This window comes from Tetrao urogallus (genome assembly GCF_951394365.1).
Source record: "Tetrao urogallus genome assembly, chromosome: 10".
NCBI lineage: Eukaryota > Metazoa > Chordata > Aves > Galliformes > Phasianidae > Tetrao > Tetrao urogallus.
The window spans coordinates 2,667,272-2,692,908 of record NC_136823.1 but is presented as its reverse complement, the minus strand read 5'-3'; the positions used below and the strand labels follow the sequence as shown (position 1 = coordinate 2,692,908).

The 25,637-nt window shown below is 46.1% G+C and overlaps 2 protein-coding genes across 2 annotated transcripts in view; both read right to left on the bottom strand.

The window, feature by feature from the left end:
• The window catches only part of USP4 (ubiquitin specific peptidase 4), a gene marked incomplete at both ends in the record, with an annotated part of 29,450 nt that extends 8,252 nt beyond the window's left edge, over positions 1-21,198 (bottom strand). The window contains 13 exons of the mRNA XM_079540146.1: positions 4,091-4,185; positions 4,910-4,993; positions 6,247-6,471; positions 8,060-8,218; positions 9,972-10,145; positions 10,820-10,937; positions 11,557-11,700; positions 15,562-15,623; positions 15,878-16,023; positions 17,164-17,290; positions 20,550-20,680; positions 20,808-20,935; positions 21,026-21,198. Of these exons, the coding sequence (XP_079396272.1) occupies positions 4,091-4,185; positions 4,910-4,993; positions 6,247-6,471; positions 8,060-8,218; positions 9,972-10,145; positions 10,820-10,937; positions 11,557-11,700; positions 15,562-15,623; positions 15,878-16,023; positions 17,164-17,290; positions 20,550-20,680; positions 20,808-20,935; positions 21,026-21,198 (1,766 nt within the window). The remainder of the gene's footprint in view (positions 1-4,090; positions 4,186-4,909; positions 4,994-6,246; positions 6,472-8,059; positions 8,219-9,971; positions 10,146-10,819; positions 10,938-11,556; positions 11,701-15,561; positions 15,624-15,877; positions 16,024-17,163; positions 17,291-20,549; positions 20,681-20,807; positions 20,936-21,025) is intronic.
• A 3,325-nt stretch (positions 21,199-24,523) lies between these two features.
• On the bottom strand, positions 24,524-25,409 carry GPX1 (glutathione peroxidase 1; the record flags this gene model as incomplete). The annotated part of the gene is made up of 2 exons (XM_079540148.1): positions 24,524-25,111; positions 25,188-25,409. 2 exons carry the CDS (start codon positions 25,407-25,409, stop codon positions 24,746-24,748), a joined length of 588 nt encoding a protein of 195 aa, XP_079396274.1. The 3' UTR covers positions 24,524-24,745.
• Positions 25,410-25,637: the final 228 nt, after the last annotated feature.

Here is a 25,637-nt window from a genome sequence, read left to right as displayed (position 1 = left end):
TCCTCTTTTACTATTACAATAGGTGATACACAACAAGAATGAGTAAACCAGGAACAGATCAGCTGGAAGGAAAAGTACATCACAGCCATTCAGAACAGATATTTTAAGAATGGCTGTCAGTTCAGCTTCAATTCCAAATGGAGCCCAAGGAGTCTCCTTCTCCCACCTGCATCAAAATTCCACATCTCCCACTGCTTTGGGAGGAGGTGACCATTCACTGTGCATGTCTCAGAACATCCAGGTGCACTGCAAGGTCACAAAGCTGACCTGTCTTCCCCATTCTCTAAAGTGAAAATAGAAAAAAAACCAAACACCAAAACACAGCTCTTCTCACCACTAAAATCTCTTTTAGGATGTGCAAGCTCAATATTTGTACAGGACCTTTCACATATATTCATTATTTCAACAGTATGGTCTACATTTAAATGCCTGTGCCAGCAGGCCCTTCCCCTCTGCAAGCAATTGGCAGTGAGAGAACAAAGCACAGCTGAGCTGCAGTGCTGCTCCTGCTCCGTGCTGCATGAGTTCCACTCAGTGACACTTTAAGCACAGCACTGCGTGGAAAGTGACACTGTGCTCAGAAAGCAACCCATACAGGGACCTAAATCTGAAGGCAAGAAATCAAAAGTACTATTGCCAAAAGCAGGACAGCAACGATTCCAGTATTAGCACTGCCTTTTTTTTAATTTAGGAAAACAACCCAAACCCAGTGCGCCCAAGGGGCACAGATCTATGGTATGAGAGGTCTCCCTGCTTTCCAAATGGGGATGCATGCAGCTCACTGGCTAGCACACAGCCCTCTAAAACCAGATGTCAAAGCAATGGGATATTGCTCTCATATGCAGCCCCATATTTGGCCACTGCTTTCAGCAAAGCCAGAGAAAATACTGCAGGAGACTGAATGTTGATACTGATACATCTCCATCCTCAGGCAACTTAAGGTGGTGCTGAGAATGGGACAGAAGGCAAAAGCTGCCAAGTTAAGTTACCATAAGGCCTTAAAGCTTCAGAAACCATTACACCTTACTTCTCTTACAAAAAATAAAAAAAAGTCACCAGGGCATCAGCTAACAGCCTCGGTTCCCATACCAAGAAAAGCACTCGTAAAATAATATCATAATGTCACAGTCCTGTAAAAGGAGCAGCCTGCCCCTCCTGCTCTGCTGCCCACCCAGAGGGCAATCAGCTGAGCACTGAGCCTCAGGGCATGAGGACACCCACTGGGATGGCAGCTGCTGGTGAAACAGGAACCCTGGGGCCTCACAGCTCCCCCAGGCACTGCACGCTGGTTCTCTGCAGTCTCAAGCTCTAGGAAACAGCCACAGGCAACTATTAACACAACCTTGTTTTGCTTCTTCAAGTGGGAGGGTGGAGTACACTTCAGATGAGGACACTATGGAGAGGTTAAAAGGATGATTTAAAAGCTGGTAAGAGGCAGGGATGAACTTCAGATCATTACAGCTTCTCTGTTTCCTCGCTGTGGAGATCAGGAAAAACAAATGAATGACAACAGCCAGCAAAAACCAAAGGGACAAAAACCCACCATGGGACCCCACTGAGAATTTTGCAATTTTTAAATACAAATTTTGAGAATGTGCATCTGAGAAATCTCTCTCTGAATATGCTGTACTGATTAAACTCAGTCTAGAATTGCCCGGTTACTTGTACTTTTGAGCCCTTTCCAGTGAAAGAAACTTTCCATCTAACTTCAGTTACCTAAAACACGATGATTAGATGTACTCATTACAGCATGCCAGCAGGAGGCCAAACCACTGAACACAAGGGGAAAATAAGAGCAGATGGTCAGTATATAAGAGGAAATAGGTTGAGCATCTGAGATGGTGAATATTACACGCATTTAAATACAAAAGGCCTTATGATTCCAGAAAAGATCCTTAATTTAAAAGAGCTCGTGGTCCTCAAGTCATATTCTGGGTTACATGTATCAACTTCAAACCCTCCTGATGGTTTGTACCTGAGAACATACCACGCAAGTAGTACCATCATTAGCAGATCTCCCACTCCAGTACCTCTTTCCTCAGCCGAGGGCCGTACCTCTCCATCAGCTCTGCTGCACTGCAGGCACAATGTCCTAAAATGGGGCAGATTTCTCATCTGATTCTAATAGAAGGAGCAATATCAGAAAACTGACCTCTCCTGTGACTCACGTTATTACATGAGGCACTCCAGTGATTTGAACAAACCTTAGGGAAAAAACAGTGTTTTCCTACCACAATAAACAAACAGCCTACAGAGTTGCTGGCATATAAATTGTGACCTTCCCAGTCCCATTCAACACCACAGAAAGTCTTCTTGGGGTTTATTCTGTGGCAATACCCACTGCAAACACAGTGCAAAACAAAGACTGGACGGTAACGGTGTTACCCCCCCCCCCTTCCCTGGCTTTTTAATTTGTGAATTTGGGGTGAAACTGCTGTAGCTGTAAAAACACTACACATACTTTCTAATACAAGGCAGCTGCTGCCCTTCATTAATCAATACAAAGAGAGTTTTCTTTCAGGAGCAGAAAAGAGACGCACCATACAGTGCAAACAGCATATACACCCAACTACATCACCTCTCAGCACAAGCTCTTTTCCATGACAAGCACTCTGTGGACTCTGCAGGCACAAGAGCCGTGCTTCAGTCATACAAATCAACTCTTCTTCCACCCCTTCTCTGCAGAGCTAGAGGTGACATTAACCCAAAGAGCAAAACACTTTCTAGAAGGCACTCAAGTTTTCTTCACTGACTTAAAAGAAAGAAAATATTTCTCAGGTGTATCAAAGGATAATACATTCCATTATGTCCTATCACTATCAGATGATGTAAAAAGTTAGCCCCCCTCCTGCTTATAAGCTCCCTCAAGCACTGAAGGCTGCAATGAGGTCTCCCCAGAGCCTCCTCCTCTCCACACTGCACACCCCAGCTCCCTCAGCCTGTCTCCATAAGAGAGGCGCTCCAGGCTGCTGAAAACATCTTGAGAGGGCTCCATGTTAAAACAGGATTAGCCAGGTTTCCTCCTGCTGTCTCTCTTCTTCCTCACACGGCTATTTTTAACCCAGGTCAGCTCACTGCTGTGACTCACAGCACAGCCTCATTTACAATCAGGCCTCCACACAAGGACACAGCGACTCACAGCACGGCCTCACAGCGACTGCAAATGAACACACACAGGGCTGCAGTTGAGCTAACGCTTCTGGTTCAGTGCAGGAGCAGAGATGAACTCAGACACAGTAGCTTTCTGAGAAGGAACATGCAACAGGTTACACACGCAGGAAAACATCTTTGTTGCCATTTCCGAGCTCTGCAAAGGAAGGGTACCCTGCTGGGAGAGGGGCAGCAAGGAGCATCTCCATGCTGGACTTAAGGAAGGATCTCTATAACAACATCCTTCTTGCTTTTCTACATTTTGTAAGTTATGGAGAAAGGTTTGCTTGCAACTTAACGCCTTAAAATATCCCAACAAACAGACACCAAATGCCCTTCATAGCACCTTAACCAGCCTGATCTTCAGCTGCAATTGAAGAAAACAAATGATACGACAAGAACTTTCAGAAACAGTCTGGCATGACTCCCCAGCAGCGAGTTCACAACAGATAGCAGGACAGAACAGCACCAAACAGCACGTCACAGCATCCCACTCACTGCACCCAAGGACACCACTGCACAACGCTTTTATACAAACAGCAAGCTTGCAGTGGAGTAGCTTCATAAGAGAAAGAGGGGGCTTCTGATGGGGATCTCATTGGACCTCACAAGCTCCAGGCTCGGCAGCTAACTCCAAAGTCTGCTTTGCATTTCATGTGCTGTACTTCCCATCTTTTACCAGCTGCTACAGAGGAACACGACCTTTGCTCTCCACCCAGACGATCCAGGTCATCTCATCCACCACATGCACTGGAAACATCAACAAAACTCTCAGCTTCACCACAGGCCACCATGCTCCCCAAAACAAGTCCTCTGCAGCTGGACACAGACAGAGCAAGCACTGGTCTTGCAAAACCCCTGCCATGGTTAGCTGGGTGCTGTAACACCCACGCTGGTTCTCAGCACTCTCTGCATCGTGGCATCTTCCCACTTTACTCACACAAAGATGTCGTCTTTCGGCATGATGTGATTTAAACCTTCATCCGCCTGGAAGATTTTGTGGAACCGATGGTTATACACATCTGTCACCACCATCTGGAACAGCAAGTGAGAGTTGCAAAGAGATTGTAGTAAATATTTACATAAATTCATGCGTGCTAAATTCAAGCAACACTTGGGTTTTTTTTCCCCATGAGAATTTTCAGCACCTGTAGCATCAGTGCTCTGTTTTCCTTAACAGCACCAGGAGCTCATCAGCTGCTTTCATTAAGGTGGATCAGAAAAACAAAGCAAGTGACAGACTGATTTTACAGAGGTACTGAAGAGATGAGATACTACAGCTGCAAGTCTGTCTGCTGGCAACAACAGCTCAAATCTAACATTTTAGGCAAAGACCACTCCATCTATAACTCGCTAAGTATTGACATAAATTGAAGTGTTACACTGATAGCCTGAAAATCTCCCCCATCACCTACAAAACCATTCATTTTATAAAAAGCTCACCCAATTCCTTTGTTATTATAAGGACATTTCAAGGGGAGGTGGCCTCAAAACAGGCTGAGCAACTCACATTACTAAGAAATTACAGTGTCAGAAACACTAGAGAGGGAGGTGGGTGGCTAAACAGATGATTTCCATGCCTTTTATTTTATTTTATTTTTTTTTAAATATTTTTCAGTCAAAAATTGCATTCAAACCTCTCATGGAGTAATAACAGAAATATATCCTTCAGCTCATTATACATTTAAAAACTAAGACATCAAAATGCCTCTAGAAGAGCAAAGATTTATCAGTATCACCACGCTGCATTTATCCTTACGTTTTCTGCAGGAACCCCAGAAAGTTTGGAGAGTGATTCACAGAGATCTGAGATGGCCCCCATCATTGGCACCACAACCCGGTACTAAAAAGAGAGATAATGCTTAGCAAAGGCAAAACAAACTTGTGTACACAAAGAGCCTGGATACAAAAACACAGCTTGGAATGCCTAGTTCTGCTCAAGGTCACAGCCAGCCTTTCCTCCTTTGGGAATCAGAACCATATGCTTTAGAGAAGGACTCAAAGGCACGCACACACTTGAGGGAGCCACATGGAACACACTTGCCTTGACTACAAGGAGTTAAGTTTCACTATTATTCACCAGGATCTTCTTGGTTATGCCATCCATCTGTACCCTCACCCGTGGCCATCACAGGCTTACAGTTCACTTCCTCTTAGCACAACCCACATAGTGGAGACACTTTTTCTCCTGTGTCACACACCAGAGGTAAAAGGCAGTGGTGCATACCTCTGGCATCCCAACTGGGAGATCACAAAACGCACAGAGTTGCTGTCAGGAGGACAGCAGGTGGGGATGTGAGACTGAACATGGCCAGTTCAGCCAGCAGAGCTCCAGCTGCTGCAACTTTGGTTTATCTCAATTCTTCAAAGCACAATTTAGGCTTTCAGTCCCTATGCTACTCATTTATGTTTCCCATCTCTTCAGTGAATCCCTCTTCTGTTCCTTCTCCTTACAAAACCTTGGTGATGAGTGCAGCTCTCCTTGATTTCACAGCTGTACAAAAAGCAGAATCAAAATTCACCACCAACTTAGCACACATCACCACTGTGTCTACCAACCCCTTACCCCCAAGATGACACTCTATATAAATCAAAGGTTCTCATGCACAACATGTGCAAATACTGCCAAGCAACACCTCAAAAGCTGCTTTACTTTTTCCTTTGGTAAATGTCTATCCACCATTAGAGCTTCTGGGTGCCACAGATCTTGTGCACAAGCATGGCAACTACAAGGCTACTTTGTGTGCCCCCACCTACAGGCTCACTTGAAATAAAGAGAAAGAAAAGTAGATACTAGTACCTATCTCAGAAAAAAAGCAGGCTTTAAAAAGCAATCAAATAATACCTCTCTTTTTACAAGAGAGATTTTTTTTCCCCCATTTGTATGAAATTGAAAATCCTTACTCGTTTAGAGAAGCTTCACCTTTGCATTCTTCAAGGTAACGTAAGGTAAACGTGACCATGCAAACACATTCCTGCCTTCCCAGAGCAGTGTATCACATAGGTAACCTCACCATAGGAAAAGTTAAGCCACCTCTTTAAAACCTAAGAGGAAGAGACTGGGATAAAGAAATTCCTGCCTTAGCCATGCCTCACCTGGACAGGTCTGCGCTGCGGGTCTGCAAACACCAGGGTAACTTCCAGGAGACGATCTCTCTTCAAAGGCAGTGGAAGGGTTAAGTAACAGAAGGGATCAAAGGTCACAGAAACCTTCGAGCATTTGGGACAAACAAGGGTAGATTTGAAAAGACCATGAAAAATATCCACAATGACAGAATCGTTCCGCAGTCTGTGGTTCTCCCAGGCTTCTTTTGCTACCACCTACAGAAAAGAAATTAAGTATTAACTCTCACAAACACGAGGCACAGCGAGCACGGGGATGGAAGCAAACTCAGGAAGTCAATACATACAGAGAAAATCTTCATAGAAAGGGGGGTGTACACTCTATTTTCAGCCTAACACACCTGGATTTTTCACAGTGAAACTAAGGCCCTGTATCAAGCCAGAAGTACAGCAGTTCGAAAACAAGGCAGAAATCTGTGTACTTCCTGCATCGGGGGAGGTGGAAGCACCTAAAGAAAATGAAGCAGAGCTGGGTGTCCTCTTCACCCCACCCACCACCACTGCTTGGAGAAAAAAGGAATAAATATACTTCAAGCATTGTTGCCATTTGCATAAAAAAGCAAAAAAAACCCTATAAGCTATTGTCAGTTGAGTGGAAAAATAAATAGTCACATATACTTCCTAAAAAAAATAATAAAAACTGTTTTACCTGGCTTTTGTGAGCATTACTGCCACCCTGACTGTGTATTTACTGTGGATTCTGCACTTGTCAGTACAATGCAGTTGTTTGTACCACGACAAAAGTCAGAAACCCAATCAAGAGGAATGTGATTTCACCTACAGACAGACATTCCACTATTATGTGTCTCATCTCAATGTGGGCACAGTGTTTGCCAACATCAGAGAAACAGAAGTGTCTGTAAGGTGCTCTTATACCAGTACTGATAGAGGATAAAGGTAGAGAGGAAAAAATGACCATGAGATTTTTCAGGCCTATGTCAAGAAATGGCATCAAAGAATCATTTTCCTGTACCCCTGTAGAGTGGGTAACTGGACCCCAAGTGTGTAAAACTGCTTTTATATCCATTCCACAGCACCAGAAAGGAGGAAGAATTAGGAGAAGCCTGTGCAGGAGATGCAGCTGGTTCACTGAACATTAGGAATTCATCCAGATCCACAGCAGGACCACATTACAGTGATTCAACTCTGCATAAAACTTAGCTCTGGCTTTGCTTTATCCAGACCTTTCATACAACCTCAATGTAACACTTCACAGGTTACACACATCAGAGGCCACAAGGGAGCACAGCTGAGTACCCCAGCCTGTCTGAGTGCTGCTTACAACCCAGGGCACTCATTCAGACAATTTCTTTAGTCTCCCTGCACTTCCACATGCATCCCCACTCCCAAAGTCCACAGACAGCATCTGCCTCAAATAGATGCTGACAGCTGCTGTCCAGACTACCTGGAAGTTGACAGTGTGATGAGGTAGTCAAGAGACAAGGTTGTAGTGGTAACTACAACCTACTTGTCATACAAAAGCTCAGTACAAGATCAAACTTCTTTCTTTTCCACTGAAAACCTATGTCACAATGGTATGGTAAGGTACTTTCTTGCTTGGCAGGAAGAAACAGAGCTCTGCTGTAATACAGAGCAACAGCTTTGTGCTGCAAGGTGCCATGAAGAACCATCTAGGCCACAAGGCATAACAGGATTCTCTCTTCCCAGGTATATTGGCTTTGCAGGGAAGGCATTATTGTGGTTAGTGGGCAGGAAGCATGACAAAACCAATTTATACTCCTTCAGGAGCACTGGTTGCCCTATTCTCTAGCAAAGAGCACCATACCGAATCGGGCCTGCCATTGGCATCCTTCAGCTCCAAGTAAGGTTTCTTCTTCACTCTATTTAAATCCTCATGCAAGCCATCCAGAAGAAAAGCCAAGAGCTCCTGGGAATCTTGCTGCTGGTATCCTGAAAACTGAGGAGCAAATCGGCCAACCTGTGTCTGCAGCATAACACAAGAGTTAGAGGGGACAAGTATAAGCTGTATGCAAAAGACAGTGGGATAAAAACACAACCTAGCTTTTCCAGACAAACCCCATGCTGCCTTATATTAGCAGCAGACCCCAGAGAACTGAATGCTAACAGAGTAGAGAGTGCAGAGATTAATTTTACCAACCATTTTTCACTTCATCCCTGAACTACTATGGGAGATGAATGTATTTAGTGCTACAACATGGAGATCTGAAGTAGGAATATTAATTCACAATCCTGCAAACAGCGAGCACGGAAAACTTCTGTGCATGTTGCATTTTTTCCTTTATTTCAGAAGCCTACAGCCACAATGCAGAATTACTGCATGACAGCATCTTGAAGGTGAAGACAGAAAGCACTTGCAGGAAAGCTAACACTGATTGGCTCAAAGCTAAGCTTGAAACCAGGAGTCACCAGTAGTCTGCAGCTAGGTATGAACCTAGAAGATATAACAGGCTGAGTAGCAAGAGCCAGAAACACTGCAGCCAAACACAACCTGTGCTACTCCAAACCACAAGTGCCATATCACAGCACTGCCATTTAACTTCCTGCTTTCACAAACAACAGATTTTCTGTGGTACTCCATCCAACGAGCAGCTGAAGGAGTGCTCTGTCCAAAGGATCACAGCTCATCTTCGCACCAGCATGTGGCACCAAACACGATTCTAGAGTTATGCTCAGCACATTTTAATCACAGTGACAACTGCAAGGAAATCCAAACCAAGGGCTGAAATACTGAAACACAGCAGCAATATTAGAAGCAGCACAAGTAATGCTGCACTGGGAAATAAAAAGCAACACTTACTCCAGTCTTAAATAAGAACAGCCAACGGTAAGACACTTTTAAAGATGCCCACTACTGTCTACTTCCTCCAAACAGTTTACAGAGTAACTTTAATAAAGAAGGATGGTGTGCCACCAACTTCAAGAGGCACACATTAAAAACATCTTGCTGCTTCAGAGCCACCTGTGACCCTACAGAGGACAATTTCTGTTGTAGGCAGGACTTTTGCTTCAGGTCTCAAAAGCATATAACTCAGCTTAGAGACTACACCACACAAAACTCAACCAGCAAAAGGATGTGAATGACAGTTTCAGCTCATTGCTTATTTCGTGTATTTGGAATGCTGTTCTTTGCATTACTGGGATTGCACTTACAGAAGCACTTTTAATGTTCCTTTGATGCTTTTATTACATTGTCCTGGAGCATCTTTGCATTATATTTAGAACAAAAAACATAGTTTAAATTTTCCTAGGGTGGTTGCACACCACTGCTACATTGCAGGGTTTCAGCTGGAAGCAGCTCTGTGCTGAAGCACTGCCAACACCGAACCAACAGATAACACAGCAGACAAGGAAATGCTTCTTGCTCATTCCACTTTTGCATTTACAACTTGCATGCTGCTGAAAATTAACAGCTGGCAGTGCTCATGACCTTGCCTAGTTTTGTAGCAACAGCCATGGTGATGAATATAAAAACAGCTCTCAGGTTAGAAGGCCATTTACTAAGTAAGGCACGGTGGTAAAAAGCAATAGCCAACTCCAAGTCATGACCTTACTTTCTCACTTCTCCTTCCTTCCCCACACTCCAAAAAATAGCTCCTTAAAACTGAAGTAACACTGAAGCAGTTCTGTTGCTAGTGCTTTCAAGACACCAGAATTTGTGGAAGGCACGTTAGCTTCTTCTGCCAAAGTGCAACACTATAAGCACACAGAGTACTTACTTTAAACATACGTGGGGCCACATGAGATTGTCTCCCAGACCAAATCTGCTTAATGAGTTCTGCATAGGCTTCTGCAATTTCTCCTCTCATCCCCAAGGGGTTGCTGTGATTTATTTCAGCTTCGTATTTATCTTCCAGGAAATACTCAGTCAGAGGAGGAGTATTGCTCAGACACTAAAAAAAAAAAACATGAAGGAAATGAACTTACTGCACTGTACAACAAATCTGTATGACAGTGAAGAAGCAAATCCAACTTTCACATCAGAACACACGCTAGATGTTTTAACAAATCTGGTGAAGCAGACTATTTAATAATTAAAAAAATCTCTCAGGAAGGTGGGATACTTCAACGACTGTAACTGGAACATGGCTGGAAAACAAATTAAAAAATAAAATACCAAAGGCTACAGCATTCAACAGACTCATTTCTCTTTGTGGATGCCACGCTGGCTACTCTCATGCAGCAGATGTGTCCACAAGTGCAACCCTTCTCTTTGGAGCAGTTTCTACCAGTTTATCAAGAGTAAGACACATAAGGCTCTCTGGCCTGCAGCAACTTGGTTTTCCTTCAGGAATTTTTGGTTAATTTGTTCTGTAACTCCCACTGATACTTCATCAACCTAAGAAAAGCTTCTCAGCATAATGCTGAAGCCTGACGATGCCAAGTCTGCAAGAGACCACAGTTCTGTGCGCTCATCTCACCAGTGCTGCACACACAGCTTAAAACGTTTTCCACATCTGACCATTCCTGCATAAGCACTTTTCTTTCCACAGATTCTGACTCATAATCTCTGCGAGATGAGATCGCTCTTGTGCTTAATCTGAAGAACGCTCTTTTCAAACGTTACCTGTAATGCAGAATTCATGAAGCAAGTATTCCCAAGGTTACTGAGTCCACAAAGGCCAGGCTGGGACAGGGAAGCTGAGTCCCTGCTGCTGTAAGAGTTGCAGGCAAATCCAGAACCTCTGAAAGAAAGGCGACACAAAGTACTCCGCAATGAGCCTACCCAGCCTTGGTCATTTTGAAGACTTGCATCAAACGTGTGAAAGAATTGATTAATGAAAGGCACCAGCCTTCATATTTCTGCTGCTTCACAGTGGCTAGCACTAGATACCAGGATCATGAGATACACACGCTAACTTTGGAAACATTAATCACTACAGGGTCTATTATTAATGTATGCCTCAGAACACTTTAATTTCCTCTGTCTACAAGTACACAGCACTCCATCCTAATGTAGCAACCCAGTGCAAGAGCTCGTGTGATGAGCTGTTAGAGCTAGTAAAGAAATTACAGTTTCCACCTGGAAAGGCTGCTATCACACAGGCAGATGGAGAGAAGAATATAATCCTTTCCCTCACACCCCCAGTCCTCTGAAAATCAGGCCAAGCTCTAGCAGTTAGCAGTACCAGAACATGTGCTACTCTTCTGAGTGAGCAGGGAACAGCAGAACCTAATTGCCTCAAAAGCAAGGTTTGGTTAAAGTTACTCAAAGCAGCATCACAGTCCTTTTCTATACAGTCAAGGAAGAGCAGCAGTATTCAAACGAAGGACAAAGACACAAAAGATGATTGCAACTCTTACCCCCTGCCTAGGCTGGAGCTGCTCAGTCCATAGGAATTACTGCTATCACCGTTAGTAATGACAGACGTGGCAGATGCTGAGGAGTAAGAACTTGCTGAAGGTTTTGAAGAGGTAGAAAAGTTTCTGCTAGTTGCAGTGCTTGACCTGGAAGAAAGGAGAAAAAAAAAAAGTAGCAACAGTGCTACAACTTTGGCCACCCCAACACCACCTGCCACAAAACCCCAAGGATGTGCCATTTTACAGTGAGCCCCTCACAGATTTCACTGCTACCATCTGCGTGATCATGTTTCCAAAAACACATCTGAACAGAAACATCAGACAGAAGCACAAAAGCAGGAGTTGCAATTCTTGCTTAAGGCAAAATTCCTCGGTCAGACCGAAATAAGAATGTATTTCAGACGGCACAAGTAACAGGACATCATGATTTAACTCTACTCGTAAACCAGCTTGAAACAAACAAAAATTACAGTCTTAATCATCACAAAAGGCTCACCTTGTGTTAAAAGCAACAACATCAGTTCTTCTTTACTGAGCACCCAAAACAGAATGGTAATCAGCAGTTTGTCACTGAGCTGGATGATACAACTCCATCGCCTGGGGGCGAGGCACACCACTATTGTGGCACCAAGGCCATGCACACAGCAACCCTCAGCACGCTGCAGAGAGGGGTACTGGAAGGGATGCACAGAACCAAGCTGTTTGGGAAGGCAGTATACACTGAAGATGACAAAGGGAACCTGGGTGGCAGCAATTAAGGCTGGCAGCAATTAAGGCTGGCAGAGAGAACATTCCTTGAGAATATGATGGACCTGGTAACCTGGGTTATGGAGAAAGCTGAGACACTCAACAAATGTTTGGCCTCAGTCCTCACTGAGAAGTGCTCCAACCACTGCTCAGTATGCACAAACCAAAGGCAGGAGCTGGGAGAGAACGAAGAACAACCTACTGCAGAAGACCAGGTTTAAGACCACGTAAGGAACCTGAACTGAAACCCACAGGACTTTATGAGATGCATCTGAAGAACCTGAGGGAACTGGCAGATGAAGCTGCTAAGCCATTAGCCATCATATCTAAGCAGCTGTGACAGTCCAGTGACGTTCTCACAAAATGGAAAGGACGAAACATAACCCCCACCTTCAAAAAGGGGAAAAAAAACAGAAGATCCAGGGAACTACAGGCCAGCTTGGCTCATCTCAGTGCCTGGTAAGATCATGGAGCAGACAGATACTTCTGGAAGCTGTGCCAAAGCACATGGAAACAGAGGTGACTGATGACAGCCAACATGGTTCAATTAAATCCAGCAGAGCACAAACAATTTGAAACATCAGTAATCACTGCAGTCAGAAACTCCTGCTTCATTCTGCAGCACTGAGCATTTGGACTCAGCTTCTTGTAGGCACTGGCTCGAGTTTTTCCTCAATCTGCTGCCTGTGGACTTCCTTATTTCACTTCCACTTCTCCTACAACACAGAACTTTAAGTGCTCAAATCAGCTTTTAACTTTCTCACCGACAGAACACTTTTAAGTCCTCCAGTAACGAAATCACCAGCCAACTGTTCAGCAATCCATTAGATTCCTTCTGAAACCTCATTAACCCACTTACCACATTTCTTGACAGCCTAAAAGGATGCTATCATTTCACATGCCATTTACCAGCACGTCAGCTAGGAAATCTTCTGATCCACGCTCAGGAGTTCCCTGGTGAACCACTGAGGTTATTTTTCATTATGACACGAACCTCAATGCTGCTACAGGGACTCACATAGGTTGCATAGGTTGCCAGGACTGGAACCACAGCCCCACAGAGCCCAGCACACACTGAGGGCTCACGGTCAGAAACCCCAAACTTCACATCTCACAGCACTGCTGCACATTGCCCCCATTCTGCCAATTATAGTCAGGCATCTCAAGTTCTACCACGCAACCTTTTGAAAACCCACACAGATGGCAAGGGAAGAGAAATCCGTCATTATGCTGCTGCTCTCCAAAGATTAATTTAGTACAAAAACTGTGATAAGCAAAAAAAAACAAAAAACCAAAAACCTGCCAAGATGAACTGCTTGGAAAAAAGAAAAAAATGAAAAAAAAAAAAAAAAAAAAAAAAAGAAAGATTTTCAAGTGGTTGGAAGGCATAAGCAAGAAAAGTATTCCAATTCAGCTGATTCAGCTGATGATACCTTGAGAGCACGTGGTAAAGTTAGTCCTTTATAAAGCAGGGATCCAGAAAAGCAAAAACACTGCTTCAACAACAACAAAAAAAAAAAAAAAAAAAAAAAAAAAAAAAGGAAGAACAAGCAAAGCTATGGCCATCATGAAATGCCACTTAGAAAGCTCACGTATGCAAGAGTCTCTCCAGCAGAACTGACATAGTCAAAGCTACCCAAAGCAGAGCACCTGCTGCAAGCACACACGCTTGAAAGTCAAGAAATGAAGGCCTGCCCTTGAAATCTTTGGCAGCATTGCTGAAGGGGTCCCTGAGGTCACCAGCACACGAGGCAACAGGGGAAGAAGAGTTTAAAACTCAGAAGGGCATTGAATCATAGCGTGACGTGCATACAAAATACATCAGTGGCCTTAAATCACACAACAATTTCTGGCTTTATCACTGAATGGTGCATGAGGTCCAACAGCTGCCTAAGGCAGGACAGGGCAGCTGAAGAAAAAACAGCATGTGCTCCAAATGAGTGAACTAAGCAACAACTCCTCAACTCCTTTTTAAGGAAGAGTGGGTCAGGAAGAAAGAAGTTCACTGAATGTACAGCACCATCAGTGAACAGCAGTGTCGTTGTTTCTCTTCAGCAGAGATGCTGGCTACGTTTCACTTAGGATTCATAAACCACTCTTAATGAAAAGAAGTACTGAAAAAGTTAAAGATTAAAGTATGAAAAGCAGTTGGAGAATATTCAAATACCAAATAAACCACAAGTGACCAAAAAAAGCATTTATATGAAGATATGCCATAAAATGGGAAGGAAACGAAATAAATTTCAGAGAAGATCACAACTGACGTGAAGGAAAAGCACAGAGCAATTACAAATGCATTAATAGAGCAACGACAGTGAGTGGAGAGAGAAAATGTACACCGAGTTCACTGTGATCCTACAGACCTCCTCTTGACCCATTTCCCCAGCATGACATCCCTGAAGTCTGAAATGATCCTGTACTAGCTGTCACTAACAATCTCATTTTTCCCTCTTCTTCAAACAGCTCCAGTAGGATCTTGATTAAAAATGGAGCAACTTACGAAACCTGCTGCCATTTCAACTGCACCGTACAGAAAAGATTTCCTTTATCAGTATCAAATCTGATGGCCTCAACTTCATTGGATTTTGCCTTCTGCAGTATAACAATGAACAAGTCATTTCTCACCACTGCACGTAAACTCACACTCTGCTACACACACACAGTATTTCATCACACCCTCATCTCCTCATCTTACTCAGAGATTAAAGATTCATAGCAATATTTCCAGGGTTCTAATTGGTTGGGTGTTTTGATTTCTTTTTGTTAGCTCTTGGGTGTTTTTTTGCAGGGGATGGAAGGCTCACGTTTGTCAGGCTGTCTGCAACTGCTTTTAATGAGAAACTACTAGAATGTGGAATATTCACTACTGGCATTCACATGCTGCAATCTTTTTATTTTTTCCTACAGCAGTAGAATACTACAGACTTTTCCTGGGCAGTCTACAGAGGCAGTTTCCTAAGTAATCTAGCTCAACAGAAATAGCACTTCTGTCTCCTAAGCACTGCAGAAACCTAAGCTATTTAATCCTTACACAACCTATCTGAAATGGGCTTTAGGACAGAGACTGTTGCTAAAACAAGAAACCAGCTGTAGGGCAATAAATAAAGGATATTTATATTGAAGATCTGACATTCTCCAAAACACACAAAACAAACAAATTCACAACAGCCACCAATAACTGGGCCTCCCCAGGGAATGCACACTCACTAAACTCAGCAAACGAGCTGAACTAAATAATGGAAGCCATTACTTTACTCTTACTTTGCAAGGAAAGGATGTTGAGGCCACGTGCCATCTTCATTTTTCACTTCTATTAGGACAAGCTGAAAGAGAGTGCAGGTAAAAAAAAAAGTAGTAACTAAAAAAATCCACTATACACTTCACAAAGTCATCAGTAGAGCAAATGTTGATAACTGTGATTGAAGTACTTGACCTGAAAGGAAAACAGTACACAAACATCTAAAAACTTTAGAGAAAAAGCACTGCTCAAGGAAACCTGCATTGCAAATTGCTGAGCATTATCAGAATACAATGCCAGCATTCACCACAAGCACTGGAAGATAGATACATCCCTTACCTCCCCATGATAGATGTTTGCATCTTCTAGGGTGACACCCAAATCGCTGAGCTGCTCGTAGGAGCCATCAAAATGGCTGCTCCATAACCTCACATCCTTCTCAGCTGGGATTTGAAATAGTTTCCGAATTTCTTTCACAAGTGTGGCTGTTCAGGAAGAAAAAGCAACACCAAAACTCCTAAAACACAAAAACTTTTGAAGAAAATAAACTGGGAAGCCAGTCTTCTAGCACCACTATCTGTCAAGGGCTTCTGAGTAGGGAGTGCACTGTGGGAGTTACAATTGCTCCTATAGCTTTTCTAGTACTTAGTGTGAAAGAAAGAAATGCAGTTATTTCAGCCACACATTTGTGCACCAAGCCCTCCATTCAACAGCATTCAGAACCACTGTGATGCTCCTGCCCAAAGGACAACTTTGGTGGAAGAGCCATGATTTGAAAACGCAGGTTGAGAAGGAAGTGTTTCAGTTATCACCAGCAAGCTGAAAGAAGCCTCTTTATAGACAAATTACAGCTAAAATCCATCAGATGCATTTCAGATGTATTTTCACATCTGAAAATACAAGAATTATACAGAGGGCACGTTTCAGGAAGTAGAGAAGCATAGGAAGAAGCCACTGAGAGGACATCTAAAACATTCACACTCAAGGAAGGAATTATACAACAAGAACAAAAGACTGAAGTGCTTTACACAAACAACACAGAGGTTTCTCAAGGACACTGGTTAGTAAACAACACGTTCTGCAAAGCCTTTAATGACATCTCCCTGCACTGCACAAAGAGTCACTATGACTGGAAGAAACTTCAGGCTGTTCCTAATCTGAGCGTTCAAAGCTGAGTCAACACTGCTCTCAGCCCGGGCTGCTTGGGACACAGCCAGCTGGGTGTTCAAAGCTGGCAAGGAAGGAAAATCCCCATTTGGGCTCTGTTCAAACGCCCAGCTGTTCTGACAGGGAAAACTTTTTCATTATATTCAGTTCAAACCCTCATGTTTCATATATGACCACCATCTGTTGTTACCTTGCTTTGTGCTGCAGTAAGGAGCTCGCCTCCTCTGTTCTCAATAACCTCCTCACAGGTTCTGTGAGGCTGTTAAGAGGTGCCCCTAAAGTTCTTTCTTTTCCAGGTCAGCCACAGCTCCCTTAGGCTCTACTCAAAGATCACGTACTCCAGTTGGACCACCTTACTGCTAGACTTGTTCTAGTCACATCATCTTTCTTGCTCTGGAAGGTACAAAGCACCTCTTGACGAAGCATCAGAACAGCTTAATGCATAGAGAGCTACTTACCAACACTATCTCTTCTGCTGAAGCAGCAGCTGATCACGTTGGAAGCACTGCTGCTCTCACACAGCTTCAGCTCAAGAGGATAAACTTCAACCTCACAGTGCTTTGCATACAGACCAAATTCCATCACCTGCACACAGAAAGAAGGTGAAAAATAACACCAGTAATAATAAGGTATTCTGCAAGATTAGATATCCCTCTTCATCTACAGACTTTAAATCATATCACAGCAGGAAAAGCAGCACGTCTTAGAGGCCAGTTCTATGACAACACCAGTGCAGCAGGAAGAGGAAAAAAAATAGCTGAGAATATCATACCATCTGATACTACAGCTTCACAGCACTGTGGGACAACAGCTGCCCTCCCCATACCTGACACCAAGTACTTCTCTTCACCCTGAGACCAGTTTTCAGCTCATTGGTGCACAATACTGAACCACTCCGTTCACAATTAATTCACACTTAACTTCCCAGCTTCGTGCTATGGTGACTCCACCAGTATCATTTAACTACACATGGCTGCCTACAAGTGTGTTGCTTTCAAGCTTGCTCTTTTATTCATTTAAATACTATGCTCATTTCCTCCTCTTATTGTTAAGGAGAAATACATACAGCACAATCCTGAAGTCCTGCAACACAGCTTGCAAAAGTGATGCCACATATCTACGTAAACAAAAGCCACGTTTAGTTCATTTAAGATTGTACAGGAAAAAAGTGATTTCTCAAGTACTAAACTTGACAAACCTTGAGATCCTTCTCAACGTGGATACTGCAAAATTTACCCTATTAAAAAAATAACATGAAAAACTAACATGTTACTCACACAGTGCTCTGCAGCTAAAAGGTCTAGGAAACTGACACCATACTTCATTGCAGTAGCAGATACAGAAGATTTTTCCCCAAGACATCAGACTTGCTGCAATCCACATCCACAATCTATAGCTGCATTATTTTTAAATGTGGATTAATTAATTAAGTGGATGAATGAAAAAAACCCACATACGAAAAAACACTTTGCTCAGTTTCGGAAAGAAAAGAAGAATCAAGAATAAGAGATGAAACCTCTGTTGTTGCTTAATGCAAAAGAAACCATTCACAAATTCTGTCTCTTTTTTAGCAGAAATTTTAGCCAACAGCAGAAATGGAAGAACACCTTTCCAGGAGAAGTTCCTGAGCACATCACTGTGCCTGTTCACAGAACAGCAGCATGGTTTGGGCACACAGTTCGGGGCATCAAAAACAAATCTCCTTCCATCACTTCTCTGAAGAGCTCTGGCCAGCTAGCTTGCTCTCTGTACTAAGCTGGCCAAAGGAAAATGTGGGTGATCCCATGGGCAGCACAACACATAACCACACTGCTATGAACACCCAAACCCGGCTGTTCCACACTTTGCACACTCATATGCTCTGCAACAGGACTTCTGCAGTGACTGTCCCAAGAAACAGTCTGGAAATATGAAATAAGATAAACTAGAGATAAATCTAGTCCTACCCTCCTGTATTTGCTTTCAATTACCAGACACACAGGGACGGAAGAAATCTCAACTTGTGAAGTTATGAGGATGCTTAAGGAATACTTACTTTCCAAATGTTATTTTTACAGATACTCTGATGCATGAATTGATCCCCATTTAAGCAAAGAGCACCCAAGGATCACACGTCTAAGTACGTTACTTCCATTGCCATGTAGAACATTCTGTCACTAGATACCAACCAGGTCACACTCACGTGCAGCACTGTGCTGCTGTACCCCCGACCTTTCACTTCCTATTTCTCTCTAACAGAATGCCACATCCCACAGACATACTATTCTGCTATATTTCTAGGTGCTGTTTGTTTGAACAGCAAAATCCACTGTAACTGGCAGGTTATCAACAGAGACTGAAATTCTTGCAGCAAGTCTAGACTTAAAAAAGTTATTTTTAATTGAGCCACGATAACTCAGACTGTCTGCAAAGCAGCATTTGCTCTAATCTCTAACACTCAACAATTATGGTACTGAATTGATCTGAAAACTCAAGACTAAAAGAAAAGCAAAACCCCTTCTACCTGTAAACAACTGACAGGTTTCAGAAGAGTGACATGTGAAGTCTACCTTTCAGAAGAGCTTACATACTCAAAATGCATTCATAACTATACTTACAGAAGAAAACACCTTACAAGCTTAGAAAAGAAAACCACACACACTCCTTTTCTTTTCGGAGTTTAGAGTGCTAGAATTTTGGGAGAGAAAACAAGAACCAAGTTCAACTGCATTGAAAGTGTCCAAACCATCTGCATTAGCAGGTAATTTATCCCAGTCCCCTGTTCTGTCCCATTAGATCAATAAGCCTAACAGATTGCATGCTTTAGTACAGCCCAAACTGCATGCAACACAAAAGCACCACACTGCTCCAAACAAACATAAAGGTAACTGGAACAAGGTTCATGGCTCTCACCCCACATAACCCATCCACAGAGTCAGTGAGGATTCAGGCACTTCAACACTGGCAAATCATGTTCTTTAACACAACTAGCTGAGTGCAACCTGACATTATTATCTCAACTCACATCTAGCAAAACAAACACCACAGAATAAGGGTTAGAAAAGATCTCCAAGGTCATGGAGTCCAACCATCAACCCATCACCACCATGCCCCCTAAGCCACGTCCCACAGTGCCACATCTACCCTTTTCTTGAACACCTTCAGGAATGGTGACTCAATCATTTCCCCAGGCAGCCTGTGTCAGTGTCTGACCATTCTTTAAGAAATTTTTCATAGCATCCAACCTAATCTCCCCTGGTGCAACTTGAGTCCATTCCCTCTCATCTTATCACTGCTACCTGGCAGAAAAGGCTGATCCCCACTACACTACAACCTCGTTTCAGGGAGTTGCAGAGAGAGAAATAAGACCTCCCCTAAGCCTCCTCTTCTCCAGATGAAACAAACCCAGTTCCCTCAGCCACTCCTCATAGGACTGCGCTCCAGACCCTTCACAGCTCTGTTGCCCTTCCATGGACAAAATGCAATACCTCGATGTCTTTCTTGGGGAGAGGGACCCAAAACTGAATACAATACTTGAAGTGCAGCCTCACCAGCATGAGGATCACCTCTGTGCTCCTGCTGGTTGCACTGTTTCTGACATGTGCCAGGATGCTCTCGGCCTTCTTGTAAACCCCAGCACACTGCTGGCTCATCTGTAGCCAGGTGTCAACTAACACCTCCAGATCCTTTTTCTCCACACAGCTTTCCAGCTGCTCTGTCCCCAGCCTATAGCATTGCCCAGGGTTGCTGCGACAGAAGTGCAGGACCTGGCATTTGGTCTTGTTGGACTCCATCCAATCAGCCTCAGCCCCAAAGATAAGATAACAAAGGTATACTGAGGAAACCCTGCTCCATCCATACGTACTTTCCTCACGATGGGCTGCTGTCCCTCGATGCAGCCATACCACGAAACCAGCTTCTGCCAGGCGCTGCTGGGCACCAGCACGTAGTCCAGCTGAGCGATGAGGTGCTCCTTTAAGCTCTGACTTTCCCCATCTGAAAGGGACACGTGCTTAAGGTCCGGCTCTCTCACGCTCCCTTCCTCCCCGCAGCTACCGTTGCACGGGGAGCCCCGCGCAGCCCCTCAGCCCCGACGGGCCGGGCCACACAGGGCCGCACTCACCGTTCAGCAGACACGCGTTGTCGATGGGCCCAGGAAAGAGGTTGGGATCGCCCACGCCGGACACGTCCCACCTGTCGTAACCCACGTAGCGCTTCCAGAGACCGAACCAGCGGCTGGACAGCAGGTACCTGCAACACACGGCCCGGCGCGGCCCTCAGCGCTGGCAGCCCGCTGGCAGCCCGGGGACGGGGCAGCGGGGAAGGGCCGGCCGGGCTCACCAGGACTCCCCCAGCCTCATGGACGCGGCCATCAGTGGCCTCAGCTCGGCCCGCTGCACCGCAGGGCTCGGCACCGCCGAGTCCGCCGCCGCCGGCTCCACGGTCGCCGAGCCCGGCGCCTCCGGGCCGAGCTCCGGCCGCGCCGCCCCCCCTCCGCCCTGGGCCGCCGCCATCTTGGTGCGCTCACCCCTCCGCTACCGGAAGTCGGCCGTGCGCACATGCGTTCTGCGTGCGGGCGCCATTTTGTGGCCCCGCCCGGGTGACCGGAAGTGGTGGGGGCGTGGTTCGGCGGCGTGTGGGCTGGGGCCGTGTGTGGTGTGTGTGTGTGTGTTCCCTGTGGCCAGGCTTCATGGCTCCCTGCGCTGAGTGCGGGCCTGGGGGGGAGAGCCTTCAGACTGAGGGGGGAAGAAAAGAGAGGACAGAGCTGAGCAACGAGGGGAGCTCGTAGGAGTTGTGAAAGTGCCTCTGGAAACCGCCCTTCAGGGAGATTGTGGTGCTCGTGTTACACATGCAGAGGTTTCCCAGAGTTCTGTTACATATCACATGTTACACGACCTCCTGTTTCCTTGGTACAAACGTTCGGCAGAACTTCCTTCTCTCCTTGGTACAGAGACACAGCTCTGTTACCTAAACAAACTGCAGGGCAGGGCAATCCATCAATGAATGCCAGCAAGCTTTAAGAATGCTGCCACAGCTCGTGGGTGTGTTTTACAGTGAGTCAGCTGTACTGAGGCAAAGCACGCATGGCTGAGCTCTGTTTCCTAATAGGAAACAAAATAGTCTCGTGTAGGGCTAAGGGAGCAAGGGCTTTCAGGCACCACCCAGCTGTAGGCAGGTGTTTCCTCCTGCCTGCCCATGGCAGTGACCAAAAAATGACTACAAGTCCTCTGGAAGTTTGTGTGTGCAAAGTTTGTGTGTGCAATGCAACTCCTCAGAAAGGAAAAAGGAGTTATAAACATCAGAAAGAGCTTTTAGCAGGCTGAGGAATAAAGGGCTTGCTTTATTCTCCACTTGATGGCATTTCTGTTGTTTAAATGCTTCTGAACGCTGCTGTTCCATGATTGAGGGTTGTGTCCTTGAGGCTGATGGGCAGAATGCTTGGGAAGCCAGGAGATAAAGGCAGGATAGGACGTTTTTATTTGCAGCTAGTTCACACTCCTGACTGTGTCCTATCTGAACTTGTTTAAAGGTTAAAGGAGTTGATGGCAGCTTAGAAGGTCACCCTGATCATGAGGGGAAGGAGGGGCCAAACACTCTGGGAAGGGGGGAGAGCTGGGGCTGATAGGTAGAGGAACGGAAGGGCAAGGTGTGCATTGGCAAAGGAGTAGCTGTTAGCAGATACATGTTACAGTAGGAAGGTGTAGGAGTAGGAAGGTATAGGAGTGTAGATAAGATACGGAAGGGGCAATGTGCTCAGGTCACAGAATCATTGAAATGCATTACCTGCAGTGAAATGTCTCTTTCCCACGTGATTCCAACACCCAGTAGTGTTGGAGTGCAGCAGCCTGCACAAGAACTGTGCTCTTATGTGTGTGTCACCAAGGAATGTTTCCAGGATGGCCCTTCCACCACCATCCGCTCTCTGGGTGTGATTAAAGCAGACAGGGAATGAGGCCAAGAGGATTTTACCTCTGCACACTAACTGCTGGGACTGCAGCATGCTTACATTGGGATGGTTTGTTTTTCTGCCAATTTTCATCCTAGAGTAGCATCACTGCTATCACTCTGCTGGTGCGCATCTGTCCTGGAGCTGCCGCTTTGCTTTTCTGCCACTACAGCCCCGGCAGCCAGGAGATCCCTTGGCCATTAATACAGAATGATCACTGTACAGCTCCAGCAGGCAGCTCTCCCACCTGGGGAAGGAGCCCTTTGTGGGGCTGCCCTGGCGCCCTGTTCCTTGCAGCTGTGGGGCTCTACAGAGGCTGCAGACAGCGAGAAGTGGCAAAGCATGGAGTGCCCTGCAGGGGCTCCTGCTCACACATCTGGAGTCCGGTGAGCCAAGATGAAGGAAATGCCACAGCTCACATCGAGTAAGATTTTTAAAGACAATGCAATGAGCTCCTGCTGCCCGTCAGCCACTGTGCTTTCAGTGTATTTCAACATACTGCTCTAATTAGGGAAGTGGATTTAACTGCAAAGTGAATGCACCAAATCAAGCAACTTCTGCTCCAGAGGCGAAATGAACCACTGAAAACATCCTGTTTTTTTTTTTTTGTTTGTTTGTTTTGGTTTGGTTTGGTTTTTTTTTTGTTTTTAACAAAGTTAAAAAGTTAAGGAAATTAAGAAACAGCCCAGTGAGAGTTGTGCAATCTGAGCTGAAATCCGGATTACTCAGGGGTAGCGGTAAGCAGGGTGGAGCTGCCTGCAGGCTTTGCCTTAACAACCGGGCCAGGAGGGGCCTTGGATGTACTTGCATCCATGAAGCAAGTAAGAAATGAGAAGCTATGAACAGGAAAAAAAAAAAACCATAAATCCCAAAGTTAAGTGGTTTCAGTTATGAGAACAACACAAATGATAGAGCTTGAAAGCGTTGTGCCTTCCCAAGTTGCTGGTACATGCTTGAACTCGGCAGTGTAGCACCATGTTTACACTCAGTGCTTCGAGGCCTTGTAAGGGTTGATTGTGCAGAAACTGTGAGATATCTGGAGTGAAAACCAACCGCAGGAGGACCTGTGCAGTGAGATAGCAGATGAAGTTTGGCACATGCTCACGGCTTCCAGGGGAAAACAGCCCCAATTTTGGCATTCAGCTGCAAACCCTGCGTTGCTGCCCAGGAACAACATCAAGGTCTTGGCAGCTCCACAGAACACCTGTCAGATCAGTGCTTGTTGGAATCAGAAACATGGCAGCAGAGGAATTGAAACAAGAAAATGCCATAGCCCAAACCCCAGCTCACGCACACAGTGTGTTGCCTACAATTCTTGTGCCCAAGAGGCAACAGCGATAATCAGAGGCGAGGCACAGCTTCTGCTGAAGAAGTAGTCAAACAGGCTGGGAACAAAAGAACTGGTTCTCCAGCTAGAGCCCCGTGTACCTGTGCTGGGGCTGCAAGGTGACCCGGGCGGAATGCAGGATCACAGAATCATGGAATCTTTATCCCTAGCTGCACACTCAGCCACCCCCTCAGTGCCACATCCCCATGTTTCCTGAACACTTTCAGGGTCAGTGGCACCACCAGAGGCTGCCTCCAACACAGAACAGTGCCAGGGACCACTGGGCAGATAGGACAGCAGCACCACACGCACTCGCTGCTCCAGCTCTGGGTCTCCTTGGGGCATCTACTGATGCAAGACGAAGAATGAGTGACCTCGGGCAAAGGCTGCTCCTCCGCAGCCCCTTGGTACAGCAGCCACAAGCCGTGCAGTGGCTGCCAGCTGCCCGGGCACAGCTCAGCCTGCCCCAGCCTGCACCCAGCCAGCCCGCACCCAGGCAGAGCATGCACCCAGCCTTTGGCCACCTTGTTTGTCCCGACTCACCCAGATTCACCACGCCGTAGCCTTAAAGCAGACTTTTTCTTTATTCAGAGAATCCCACACCACTACCCACGCTCATGTGCTGCTCCCCAGGCTGAGTTGCCCCAAACATTTCACACGCAGCTTTGAAAACATCGGGTGCACTTCGAGGGTTTGGAAGATGCACCGTCATGAGCAAAGCTTGCACGGACATTGGGGGTTCAGCCAGAGCAGCGGCCCTCGGTACAACACAGGTGCAGGCTTTCCTTTATTGCAGAGCCTCCTTGGGGACCTTCTGGAGCAGCAGCTCGATGTCGTCCTGCAGCTTGATGGTCTCGAAGTGCCGGCTGTAGCGGCGGAAGGGAACGCCGTCGGGGCCCACGAGGAACTTCTCGAAGTTCCAGGAGACGTCGTTGCGGCACACCGGCGACCAGATGATGTACTGCGGGTTGGTCATCAGCGCCGTGGGGTCGTCGTGCGGGAAGGGCAGCGCCTCTTTCAGGAAGGAAAACAGCGGGTGCGCGCCCTTCCCGTTCACCTCGCACTTCTCAAACATGGTGAAATTGGGTTTGAAGCCGTTGCCGGGCCGCACGTACTCCAGCGAGCGCAGGATCTCCTCGTTGGTGGCGTTCTCCTGCGGGGAGGATCGGCCCCGTGAGCTCCCGGCCGCGCTGCCGCCCCCTCCCCGCTGCCCGCTCCCCGCTCCATACCTGGTGCCCGAACTGGTTGCAGGGGAAGCCCAGCACACGCAGCCCGCGGGGCCCGTAGCGCTGCTGCAGCTCGTTGAGCTGCAGGAAGTCGCGCGTGGTGGTGCCTCAGAGCGACGCCACGTTGACCACCAGCAGCACTTTGCCCTGCAGCGAGCCCAGCGCCAGCGGCTCAGCCGCGCCCAGCGGCCGCGCCGAGATCCCCGCCAGCCGCGTTGCTGCCATGGCCGCTCCGCTCCGCTCCGCTCCGCTCCTTCCTACAGACGGACGGACACACCAACACCCGCCCGCCCCGCAGCGCTCTGTCCCGCCTCAGCTCAGGCGCGCACCGCCCGCCCCTTTCCGCGCCTCTCTGCGCTGTTTGGGGCAGAGCCGGGGCAGGGCTGGGGATGCGGGCGGTGCTCGGGAGGGGCGGCAGCACGCACGAAGAAACGCAGCGCGGTTGGGTCGGAA